The following is a 12,746-nucleotide window of genomic DNA, read 5'->3' on the forward strand; positions in this document are numbered from 1 at the left end:
CCATCTCTGGTCACTGTCCTGACACACCAGAGGTCCTCCGCTGTCCCCCTGAACACCAAGATAACTAGACTTTTTTAGCTGAATTTAAAAATATAATTACTCCAATCAAACTCCATGTTTACAAAGTTTGGTGATTACCCTGCTAAGACACACTCAGCAAACCTGTCAAACAACAGAAGAGTTGAATCAGGTGTGTGTGCATAGATATACACACTATATGGATAAAAGTATTGGGACACACCTCATAATCACTGCATCCAAGTGTCTTACTCAGTCCCATCACCACAGCTGTATAAAATCAAGCACCTTGCCGTGAAGTCTGCCTTTACAAATATTTCTAAAAGAATGGGTCAATCTAAAGAGCTAAAGAGCTAATCCCATATTAGATGCTGTGCAAAAGGTAAATAAAAATAAAATGAATAACGTGCAGATCATTATTTAATTGAACACAGTACAAAGACAACGTTTGATATTTTTAAACTGAGAACGTTTATAGTTTTCTAAAAAATATTTGTCCATAATTTAGATTAATTAATATTTTTTAGATGAATGTTTATCACCTGTATTTGAACAAAACTCTGAGGACGGAGGACACCGGCTGCAGTTGTTTTAAATGTGCATTGTTTTCCCATTCATGCTTAATATAGGATTTCAGCTGCTCAACAGCTCATTGTCTCCATTTTACTTTATTTTTTCATTTAATAATGCACTGATTGTTTCAAAGGGTTACAGGTCTGTACCATGTTAGTACTTGGTTGTCACTAAGTGCTTATAACAATCTGAAAGAGAGAATGTGATGGTGTGTTGAATGAATAGAAGAAAGAAACCTGACATGAGTCCCGTCCCCCCTGCATGTCACCAGCACACATCATATTCACAGAGATTCGTCCACGATAGACATCACTGCCATTACAAATTCCCACATCGATAATGCTCACTGCCACCCCTCTAAGATCAACAGAGCCAGTGTCTGAGAGAATGAAATGCACACACACACACAAACACACAAATGCATACATGCACACACATACAGAGCAGGTCAACCAAGTTCACAGAAATTTGCTACACTCAGAATAGCTACAATCATTATATATCAGTCAGCCATAACATTTAAGGAACTTACATTAATTGTCCATTTTGTCAACTTACCATACAGATACGCTTTGTAGCACTATTTATTGCTCTGCATATCTTGTCAGCCCCATTTCACCCTGTACTTCAATAGTCCAGACCACCACTAGGCCACTACAGTTCTGGTATTTGCCGGAACACATACCGGGATGGCGTAGAAGAGGCATTTTTGCTTACAAACTGACCTATGGACAATTTTGAGTCATCAATCCACCTACCAATGTGTGTTTTTGGAGCGTGGGAGGAAACCAGAGCACCTGGAGGAAACCCACGCAGACACAGGGAGAACACACCACACTCCTCACAGACAGTCACCCGGAGGAAACCCACGGAGACACAGGGAGAACACACCACACTCCTCACAGACAGTCACCCGGAGGAAACCCACGCAGACACAGGGAGAACACACCACACTCCTCACAGACAGCCATCCTGAGGAAACCCATGCAGACACAGGGAGAACACGCCACACTCCTCACAGACAGCCATCCTGAGGAAACCCATGCAAACACAGGGAGAACACGCCACACTCCTCACAGACAGTCACCCGGAGGAAACCCACGCAGACACAGGGAGAACACATAGCCACTATAATAATTTTTTTGTCTTTCTGTTTTGTCATTCTACCTGATCCTTCTGCTGTTGTCCCAAAACCAGATGTCCAGCATTCTGCTCCAGTAGGAAAACTTTTATCAAAGGCAGGGAGGCAGGCTGGGTTCACAGAGCCTGGAGGTTAAAGTTTGGAATTATTGCACACATTAGATCAGGTGATCTAAAAGAATCTTATGTCCGCCTCATTGACTCACTGGACATTTCAGCAGGACGAGTGATTTTCAGGAGAGCAATGTCATAGTCATCTGTGCTCTTGTTATACTTGTTATGCAGTAGGATTTTCTTCACAAAGTAGGGGTCTGGAAGCTTGTTCTGAGAAATGACACCAGTATACACACACCAGTTTTTAACATCCATGTATGTTGGATTTGAACTGTAACATAAATCAGAGAACCATGTGGTCACGGCATGTCGTTATTCTCATAGTCAAACACTGCTGTTGTATTAAGGTCAATTATGGCATTTCTATAATGGTTACACTATTGTAGTATGAATACTGACTCTGGAAAACAGTGGGCGGCTGTCACCACAAAGTCTTGAGATATCAAGGTTCCACCACAGATGTGCATTCCATTGAAGTGCAGGCTAACTTGCCATGGCCAGCGACCAAGTTGTGCAAGACTTCCCCCTATTATTCTGGAGCTTAACTGCTGCTTCCCACAATCTATAAAATGTACAGAGCATTACTTAAATGGGGCCTGATTAGCTCAGCACTGTGACACAAAGCAGGACACTATTAGACAAAAAATATATAATTATTTAACAGCTAATAATGTCTTAACTATTTAAAGATGCTTTACTAAGAGTCACATTTGGGATAGTTCTTAAAGGTACATCCCAAGAAATCATAATTCAGCTGTCAGTGTTTACAAGGCATTATGACCTCGTGGTTATCCATGATGTAAAATATCTGCAGTGTGTTAAATCATAACTTTAAAGGGGACATATTACACCTCTTTTTAAACAAGTTAGAATAGTTCTATGAGCTACCCAAAATGTGTTCCTGAAGTCCTTTTCCTAAAATCACTCTCACATGGAGATATCACCAGCTCTATTCTTGCCAGTTTCAGTCCCTGACAGGGCTCTGTCACTTTTATGCAAATAAGTTGATTTGAAATTTGAAATTAATTTTGATGTTATAATTAGACACAGTAATACATACCAGTGCATTCAAGGTTAACTGTACTCTCGTTTGGGCAGGAAGAGCTGAAGAATAGAAAAATAACAATAGGTAGATATGTGATTACAAAATGAAAATGACTTTAGCCTCTAATTAGTGCATCTCTTCCAGAAAAATGAAAATGAAAACATGAAACAAGAACAGGTGTTTTAGGTTGTGTTTAAGGGAAACAAGACTAAAGAGGGTCTCTACTGTGTCCTTACCTGACATTGACAAAACCTTGAATCAGCTGAGTTCTCCTGGCTTGCACATTCAGCACATTAGAGATCTGGTTCTTTACTGAATATGACACAAAAGACCTGATAAAGCAAAACAAATACAGAGACTAAGTAAATATACTGACCATTCTGATTTTGTGGATTGTGCTCCTTGGTGTAAACGTGTTGGGCATTTCATTGGGATTCACAGTCTTTTGTAGTTCCAAGAGAACAATACTAGCCTCACTTTCTCTGACTGAGCAGGGTGGCCCTATCTGTCTCTCAGATGCAAATCAAATGCAAGTTTTTTGATGTCACAAAATTGAAGTCCACCTAGCAGCATGTGATTCTGGGCGATGGGAGTGTACTGGAGCACGCGTAGAAAACCCATGCAGACACAGGGTCAGATAGGGTTTGAGTCCACAAAGCCAGGGCAATGCGGTGACAATGAAAATACCTATTATGCTGCAACTCATTCATTCATTGTCTGTAACCCTTATCCAGTTCAGTGCGACCACACTGTTCACAGACAGTCACCCAGAGGAAACCCACGCAGAAACAGGGAGAACACACCACACTCCTCACAGACAGTCACCCGGAGCAAACCCACGCAGACACAGGGAGAACACACCACACTCCTCACAGACAGTCACCCGGAGGAAACCCACGCGGACACAGGGAGAACACACCACACTCCTCACAGACAGTCACCCGGAGGAAACCCACGCGGACACAGGGAGAACACACCACACTCCTCACAGACAGTCACCCGGAGGAAACCCACGCAGACACAGGGAGAACACACCACACTCCTCATAGACAGTCACCCGGAGGAAACCCACGCGGACACAGGGAGAACACACCACACTCCTCACAGACAGTCACCCGGAGGAAACCCACGCAGACACAGGGAGAACACACCACACTCCTCACAGACAGTCACCCGGAGGAAACCCACGCGGACACAGGGAGAACACACCACAGAGAGTCACCTGGAGCGGGACTCGAACCCACAACCTCCAGGTCCCTGGAGCTGTGACAGAGACACTACCTGCCCTTTTGCTGCAATTGTGATGCCCACAAGAAACAGTATCAATATCAGATCAAAATGAATTAACATCATTATCATTATTATGTTAAAAAATATTAAATAAAATAAAAATGCAGGATTGTTCAAATTATCATTGTAAATAATTTCATAATCTGTTCATGATTATTTAACACCTTAATTTGAAACATCATGCTTTTTTATTTTATATATTTATTTTTTTACAGCTGTGTTTCTGAAACTTTAAATTAACAATACATAAAAAATATAAATAATAGTCTCTCTGCCACTTAATATTTGATAAACACAAAACAAAATGAGCATCACTGCCAAAAAGAAGTGAAGCACAATCTTTTTTTATTAATCATATTGTTTCTATAATAATTGAAAGCAAAACTGTAACTGAAAATATGAAATTATTTGTAGTAAGTTTGATGGTCTAAACTAGGAACCCCCAGATTGACAGATATATACATGAAGTCACAAACACAGGTTGTACCTCCTGAAGCCTAATTGAGCACAAGTCTGGTCGGCAAGGCTTTGGTCCCAGCCCTGAGAGCACACTGGGAGGAAACGGCCATCCAGAGCAGTCCTGACCTGCAGAACTCCACCCTGAGCGAACCTCACTGACTCACAAAGGAAAAAGGAAGAGTCAAATTAAGCCTTTTAAGAGTATAATTATTCATTCTATTATAACGTTATCAAATCTATGGCTCTTTACTGCGCTGACAGTTGTTTCTGGCCAAAAGTTTATAGAAAAATATGGACAGTAAGACATGTGCACTCACCACAGCTGGTCTCATCACTTCCCTGCTGGCAGTCTTGGAGAGCATCACACTCCACTGTGAAGTTAGAGCAGGAGTCAGTCTCTATTAAACTCCATTGTTTTTCATCTTTACAACACTCCTCGCTGCCAGCGGTGTGGAATATACCTGGGGTCGCCGACCTGAGCCCGTAATGTACTGTCACAGAATAACAGAGAGTTCACATAGTATACATAGTAAATAATCCTTCCTACATCAAATTCATAACTCATGGTTCTCCGCTTTACATTTAGAGTACTCTACAGTCTCTGTAAAAGCCTGTTCCATCTCAGCTTAGTCACATACTCATTTTCAAAAGTTCAATATGGCTGTGTTTAACACTGAATACTGACATGATTTATTGTCTGGTGTTATACAAAAACCATCCAGTTATATAAAAATCCAAGTATGTACAAGTGTAAGAATCAGTAATGGATCATCATTCTGCATTTCACCTACCTCCTAGCCAGATGATCACTGCAATCAGGGCAAGTATGAAAACAGTAGCTCCGGAACCACTGCAACACTGGCCAGAGCAAGAGGAGCACTCCTTCTTCTTACTGCTAGATGGGGCTAGGGTTTCAAAGATAAGCCCCAGAGAGCAAGGTCAAATTAGTAATATCAGTCATGCTTTTGTGAAGCAGTAACATGTTACACAAGACATTCTATAAAATTGAATATATATGTATATATCTATCAGTCCCATTCTCTTTCTGTCTCTCTGTCTCTCTCTCATATATATATGTCTACTTGGATCCACAGAACAAATGTCTCTGGTACTTACAGAAACTGTGCTGGGTAATGATGGTATTGGCCACTGGCAGGGGATTCTGGGTGACATACTGAGGTGCTGTAGTCTGAACAATTCCATAATTGACTCCATAGATCACTTCTTCATGTGACTTTAGAGGGGGCTGCACTGCTACAGAGTAATATGGAGGAGGGGGATAATTCTAGGAGAACACAAATCAGGCATTCACTCTTCTTTCACTCAGGGCATTTATCATACACTGCATACAGGGTTACATCAATTTCAATTACAATCCTCAAAATAATTCCCATTTATTTATACGTTCTGGATATTCAGCTTCACAGAAATCCAGGTACAGAGTCGGTAATGAGCAGGTCTGAAAGTGACACATAGAGAACAATGAGTATCTAAGAAAAAGAAAACAGATAGCATTAATCAAAGCTCAGAAGGAACCCAGAAAAAAATCAAAATAGTTTATGATAAGGATTAAAATATAAATGATGGAAATTGTGTTTAAAAAATTTTTGATTGGACAGAGGCACTCAAATCAGACACAGAAAAGATCTGTTACTTTCAAAGAGTTTCAGACACAGATCCTGTAAAAGGGGGAAAAATATTATGTATATATTTATTTATTTATTTATTTTGCAACATTTAGTGCACAATTTCTAATGTAAAAAGCAATATATTTTGACAGTCAACAATTTATACACTGTCTAACACAATTTTAACTTATGAACAATTTAAGCAGGAATATAATCTCTTTACTTTGTCAAACATCAAAAGTTTTTGTCCATCTCCTTTTATGTTTTGAATTATAGCAATGACTTACAAGTGACGTCACGTGGGAAATGAGTCACATTAATTTTCCCCTGTACACCACAATTACTAAGATTATATAAAATAACTGTATTTTTCTGGTCCAAACACACGTTGGTAGGTGGATTGTCCGTACACACTGTCCGTAGGTGCGAGTGTGTGAGTGTGTGTCGTTCTGTGAAGGACTGGCGCCCCCTCCAGGGTGTGTTCCTGCTTTGCGCCCAGTGACCCACGGCACCCCTGAACTGAATAAGTGGTTACAGACAATGAATGAATGAATGATGATTTTCCTGACATGCTTTTATACTTTTACAATGTGCTGCTTACCTATGATCCATTTAAAGAGCTGGACAATAGCGACAGAGGGCTTTATTCCGTCTCAAGGTGTAGCACAGATCTTTCTAATCCAGGTGCATGCAAACAAAGAATAAATTCACCTTCGCTTTCTCATTTCTTTTCAGACTGGATGTAGGATTATTATATTACAGTTGTAGGAAGAAGTTGGATTTACTTACTGGAACATGCCTATTGAAGTCATAGCATTGAGTCCTTCTCGGTGTGGTGTATTGTACATTTAATCCCAATACCTAAGGTTTTGGTAATATTAGAACTAATGCTTCTGTTACATGAGGTGATCTCTTTGTCTCTCTCTCTCTCTTTGTCTCTCTTTCTCTCTCTCTCTCTCTCTCTCTCTCTCTCTCTCTCTCTCTCTCTCTCTCTCTCTCTCTCTCTACTGTATTCCAAACAGTGCCTCTTTGCCTAACAAGAAATAACATGGAAATGGTGAACTTTGGTAGATTAGTGTTGCACAAACTACCTGGTACATTATTTAAATATTTTGTAGCATAAAATAGTGTAAAAACTATATTATAATTTCAATTGTATTCATTCATTGTCCAGTTCAGGGCTGGAGTGGGTCCTGAGCCTATCCAGGGAAGCAAAAGGAACACACCTCACACGGGGCACCAGTCCATCACCGGGCATCACACACTCACACAAAATGTTGAATAGTCGGACAGCAGCGCACTTTTCCAATTCACCTCAATCCGTTTTAAAAAAGCTTGAGCCCAGAGAAGGCAGCTGTGTTTCTGGATCTAGTTTAGACATGATCTCTTCTTGGCATTGCTTTAATGTGCATTTTTATGTGCAGTGAACTGTGAATGACTTCCACTCGTGCCACTTGAGTGCCTAGAAATCACACCCAGTATTGGACAGTATTGGTCCTGGGCCCAGCCCCTAGGACTGAGATTTCTGTGGATTCTCATAATTGTTTTATTATTATTGTGTACTGTAGATAAAGAAAGCCCCATCATTTTCTTTTATACTGAGAAACATGAATCTAGATTTTCTCACTAATCCCCAATGCAGTCTTTCACAGAATGCTGAATACCTCTGTTTACTTCAGTGGCAGAGTGAATACCATCTACGTCAGTGTCATGTACTGTTGTGGGACAAGGAAGCAAAAGCATGCGCAGAATATCTATTACATACACAGAGATCATTAACATTCATTCATTCATTTCATTCATTATCTGTAACCGCTTATCCAGTTCAGGGTCGCGGTGGGTCCAGAGCCTACCTGGAATCATTGGGGGCAAGGCGGGAATATCGTTAACATAAAGACCTAATTAATAACCTTGAGGTGTAATACACAGAACCTTGACACAACAACTACACAAAGGACTACGAATGAACAACAAACCATGAAAATTTACAAAAGACAAAGTAAGCACCTTTGATTTTAGTCACATGACCCTCTGAGAACTCACAGGTGCGGTGTGTTTAATTAATTGTTTTAATTTAATATATATTCATTCATTGTCTGTAACTATATATATATATATAATTAAACAAACTAATTAGCAAACTGGCTCCATTTTATCTTTTTTTTGATAGTTTTGTTTGGAGACTTTATTGAGTATAAAAGTATAAAAGTAAGAAAGATTGCTCTTTTTAAACTATGTTAAAATGCTACACATGAAACAATACAATGCTTTTAAATCGCATATTTTTATCATCACAATATTCTTAAACTATAACACTATAAAATACAAAAGAAATCTCTCATACAAACTGACAAAAAATTGCTTAAAGAGCAATTTAAAGTGTCACCCCTACACTCTCCAGAAAAAAAGAGGTAGAAAAAGGTGTGGTAGAGGTACATTTTTGGTCACTAAAGGTACAATCAGTGTAAATGTAACTTTAAAGGTTCAGCTGCCTTGTTAAAGTCCAGTTGTGTTCTTTAAATGTATAATTCATTCTGTTCTCAATAAGGAGGGGAGTTGGGGGGAATCTGTAATCTACCTAAACATAAGCCCTGGAGATGAAGTGGGGCGTTTGAAATCAACTATAACAGAATAAGGTATAGTTATGTCCCTAATTAAAGGTACCAACACAGTGACAGTGTGCGTGTCATTTTATATAATAAGGAAAAATATGAGCAAAAGTTGGGAAATCATACCATATCATGCTGTGCCATCAGAGAAGAGTGAAGTGGAGAGGAGCTGAATGGGCCCGTGTTGTTGGGTCTTGTCGGCACAATGAGCCTCTCCTTGCTGTGTACTAACCTGTGTCCCCTGAGATAAATGGGACTACCTTTTCTCCATGGATCCCTCCCTCATTTATGTTCCCATTCTTCTCTCGTCCACACCGGAGAGATGAAAATGACCTCGTGTCAGTGTCACACCTGTCAGACCAGTTCCTTGGCAACCACTCCAGGCTGTTACTTTAGCTCCAGTGAAGCTCAGATGACAGTATGAAATGCTCTCTCATTCAAACGGGCAGCAAAGAGAATGGCAAAATATAGGGCAAGTAATCCATCCTGATATAGACAGCAATATGTTAGATTACAAATGAATTACTCCTTAAGTCTCAAAAGTCAGTGGAAAGGCCCAAATGAATTCTAATAGCATTTTATAGAGATATTCCTAAAACGACACTGATTAGACTTTTAATGCTCTAAAACCAAAACCCTTAGTGTCACAGGTGCAATGTACTGCTATTATGAATGAACAAAACCTATTTAATTGCTAACATCTGTCTGTAGTGAAAAACACTGCATGGGTTTATCCAAAACTGTACTCTATTCACTTTATAGTGCACTGTTTTATGGATTCTGCCATTTTGCAGTGTCTAAAAACATTCTGCACTATTCTCATTGCACTCAAACCATCCTACAGTGCAACTAGTGTACAACTGACACTGATACTGTACCTTAGCAGATAATGGATATGCCAAATATGCTGCATGATTCATACATTTATCTAAGGGGGGCTACAGTGATCCGCAATGGCAACCTCTCCACAGACCTGTTACAGATACTAAAATGGACTAAACACTACACGGTCTAAACACTTTTAGAAGCCCCCACTATAAGAATGTGCGCTGAGTTTAGAATGAATATATATATATATGTATATATATATATATATATATATATATATATATATATATATATATATATATATATATATATATATATATATATATATATATATATATGTGTGTGTGTGTGTGTGTGTGTGTTCACTGCCACAGATGGGATACATATGGAAGACACATTTGATTGTATGTTGTAAAAAGACAAATAATTGCACAATTTTGTGAGCATTCGTTAGTGTATTTTTGAGTAGACTATGCTCTCCTCTGATACATCATCGTGTTTTTGGGCTTTTCCATATTATGAATGAGGTGGTTTTCACACCACACTAGACTCTCGGCTCCTGTATGTTGTTTTATCATGCCCTCTACTCAGCCTGCTGTTGGCCATGTCATCCAGCAACTGAACAATATGTTCTCTGTGTGTTCAGCAAAAGAGTCATAGGTTAAAACCATGTATAATAACAGTGGGCTCAAGGGCACAAACTTATGAGATGACTGTGATCACAGTGATGTTCTGGAGATGTACTTTTCAGAAATGACAGTTAGGGGTCTCACAGTAAAAAAGCTGGTAAAGGCCAAGGTCATGTAGTCTGATGATACTTTTAAGGGAGTGAAAGTGTTAAAGGCAGAGCTGTAATTTTCAGTTTTCAATGTGTTCAGCTCATCCGGTGTGGATGTTTCCATTAGCCATTATATGGTTCCTGCCTTTGTGTTCTGTTAGTTGTGCAGTGACTTGCCACATACTCCTGGTCTAATGAGTGGAACAGTGGTGCTCCATCTTTAATCTGTGTTATTCTTTGGCATCTGGGCGTCACAGTGGCGCAGCAGGTAGTGTCTCTGTCACAGCTCCGGGACCTGGAGGTTGTGGGTTCGAGTCCCACGATGGGTGACTGTCTGAGAGGAGTGTGGTGTGTTCTCCCTGTGTCTTGGTGGGTTTTCTCCGGGTGACTGTCTGTGAGGAGTGTGGTGTGTTCTCCCTGTGTCTGCATGGGTTTCCTCCGAGTGACTGTCTGTGAGGAGTGTGGTGTGTTCTCCCTGTGTCTGCGTGGGTTTCCTCCGGGTGACTGTCTGTGAGGAGTGTGGTGTGTTCTCCCTGTGTCCGCGTGGGTTTCCTCCGGGTGACTGTCTGTGAGGAGTGTGGTGTGTTCTCCCTGTGTCTGCGTGGGTTTCCTCCGGGTGACTGTCTGTGAGGAGTGTGGTGTGTTCTCCCTGTGTCTGCGTGGGTTTCCTCCAGGTGACTGTCTGTGAGGAGTGTGGTGTGTTCTCCCTGTGTCTGCGTGGGTTTCCTCCGGGTGCCCTGGTTTCCTCCTACGCTCCAAAAACACACGTTGGTAGGTGGATGGGAGACTCAAAAGTGTCCGTAGGTGTGAGTGTGTGAGTGAATGTGGGAGTGTGTCTCACCCTGTGAAGGACTGGCGCCCCCTCCAGGGTGTGTTCCCACCTTGCTCCCAATGATTCCAGGTAGGCTCTGGAGCCACTGCAACCCTGAACTGGAAAAGGGTTACAGACAATGATTGAATGAATTCTTTGGCATCTTTAATGCATTCAGTAGGTGTAAAAGGCTAAAAGCCCAAAGACAGAAAAAAATTAAAACTAAAGTAAACCCTTAGCCCTTGATTAATTTTTGTTATACAAAGCATATCAAAACCACATGCCACAGGTTAAGGGGAGAAAAGAAAAAAATTCCCCAAAAGAACAGAAAAAAGCAGACTTCCGCTTGTTGTGAACTTTATAATGTTAACAGAAGCAGAGTGTGTGTTTCACTCTCATGGAACTGATATATCAGACAGAAGTGCACTGCTCTGTGTTCCACTAACACACAACCACATAATTAATTAACTACGAAAATGATGGTGTGAAAAAGTGTACATGGTTGTATCCTATAGGTCCCACAATCAGAGAAAAAATAGTTTTGCTAAAAACCTGCTTTTAAGGGGTGTATGTGTCCTGGTGGTTAGGGAACTGGGCGCGCACCTGAAACCGTCCCACCGGGCCAGCAGGTCATGACTGAAGTGCCCTTGAGCAAGGCACCTAACCCCCAACTGCTCCTCGGCGCCCTGCCCACGGCTCTGGGCATGTGTACTTACTTCCCCTAATGTTCAATAATGTGTGTGTTAGTGTGTATTTTCAACATATTTTTCTTGTTTGCATGTTGAAAATAGTATATTTTTGTGTGTATTGTATTATTGACTGACAGTAGATTCCTGACGCACATTAGATTTTTACAGGTAAAATACCTAACCTTTAAACAAAGCACACAGAATGCAAATGACAATCCATTTAATTCCTGTATTGGATCATTCATTCATTGTCTGTAACCCTTATCCAGTTCAGGGCGGCGGTGGGTCCGGAGCCTAACCAGAATCATTGGGAGCAAGGCAGGAACACACCCTGGAGGGGGCGATAGTCCTTCACAGGGCGACACACACTCACTCGCTCTTTCACTCACATACTCACACCTACGGATACTTTTGAGTCTCCAATCCACCTACCAACGTGTGTTTTTGGAGCGTGGGAGGAGACCAAAGCACCCAGAGGAAACCCACGCAGACACAGGGAGAACACAATACACTCCTCACCAGACAGGACCTGGAGCTGTGCCAGAGACACTACCTCCTCCTACCTCCATATTTTTAACGGATATGAAATAGGATTTGATGGTGTGTGAGAGGGTATAATGGTGAGTGCAAGAAGGTTTAATTGTGAGTGTGAGTGGGTTTGCGTATGCGACAGGTAAGTTTAAAATTTGGCCTAATGACCTCTTATAGACAAAAATACTGCTGCACTCCATAAAACAGGAAAGCATAAGACTAAAACAGATAAG

At 40.8% G+C, this 12,746-nt stretch overlaps 1 protein-coding gene across 1 annotated transcript in view; it reads right to left on the reverse strand.

Annotated features, from left to right (window-relative positions):
* Positions 1–7,064, reverse strand: part of tmprss13a (transmembrane serine protease 13a) — a 7,193-nt gene extending 129 nt beyond the window's left edge. The window contains exons 1-13 of the mRNA XM_066675056.1: positions 7,057–7,064; positions 6,044–6,098; positions 5,756–5,924; positions 5,431–5,544; positions 4,957–5,130; positions 4,668–4,794; positions 3,127–3,222; positions 2,906–2,949; positions 2,245–2,407; positions 1,938–2,116; positions 1,759–1,857; positions 828–970; positions 1–48 (exon numbers count right to left, since the gene is read on the reverse strand). The exon at positions 1–48 is cut by the window's left edge and continues 129 nt beyond it. Coding sequence (XP_066531153.1) covers positions 1–48; positions 828–970; positions 1,759–1,857; positions 1,938–2,116; positions 2,245–2,407; positions 2,906–2,949; positions 3,127–3,222; positions 4,668–4,794; positions 4,957–5,130; positions 5,431–5,544; positions 5,756–5,924; positions 6,044–6,098; positions 7,057–7,064 — 1,419 coding nt within the window. The remainder of the gene's footprint in view (positions 49–827; positions 971–1,758; positions 1,858–1,937; positions 2,117–2,244; positions 2,408–2,905; positions 2,950–3,126; positions 3,223–4,667; positions 4,795–4,956; positions 5,131–5,430; positions 5,545–5,755; positions 5,925–6,043; positions 6,099–7,056) is intronic.
* Positions 7,065–12,746: the final 5,682 nt, after the last annotated feature.

Source organism: Hoplias malabaricus, chromosome 1, assembly GCF_029633855.1.
Source record: "Hoplias malabaricus isolate fHopMal1 chromosome 1, fHopMal1.hap1, whole genome shotgun sequence".
NCBI lineage: Eukaryota > Metazoa > Chordata > Actinopteri > Characiformes > Erythrinidae > Hoplias > Hoplias malabaricus.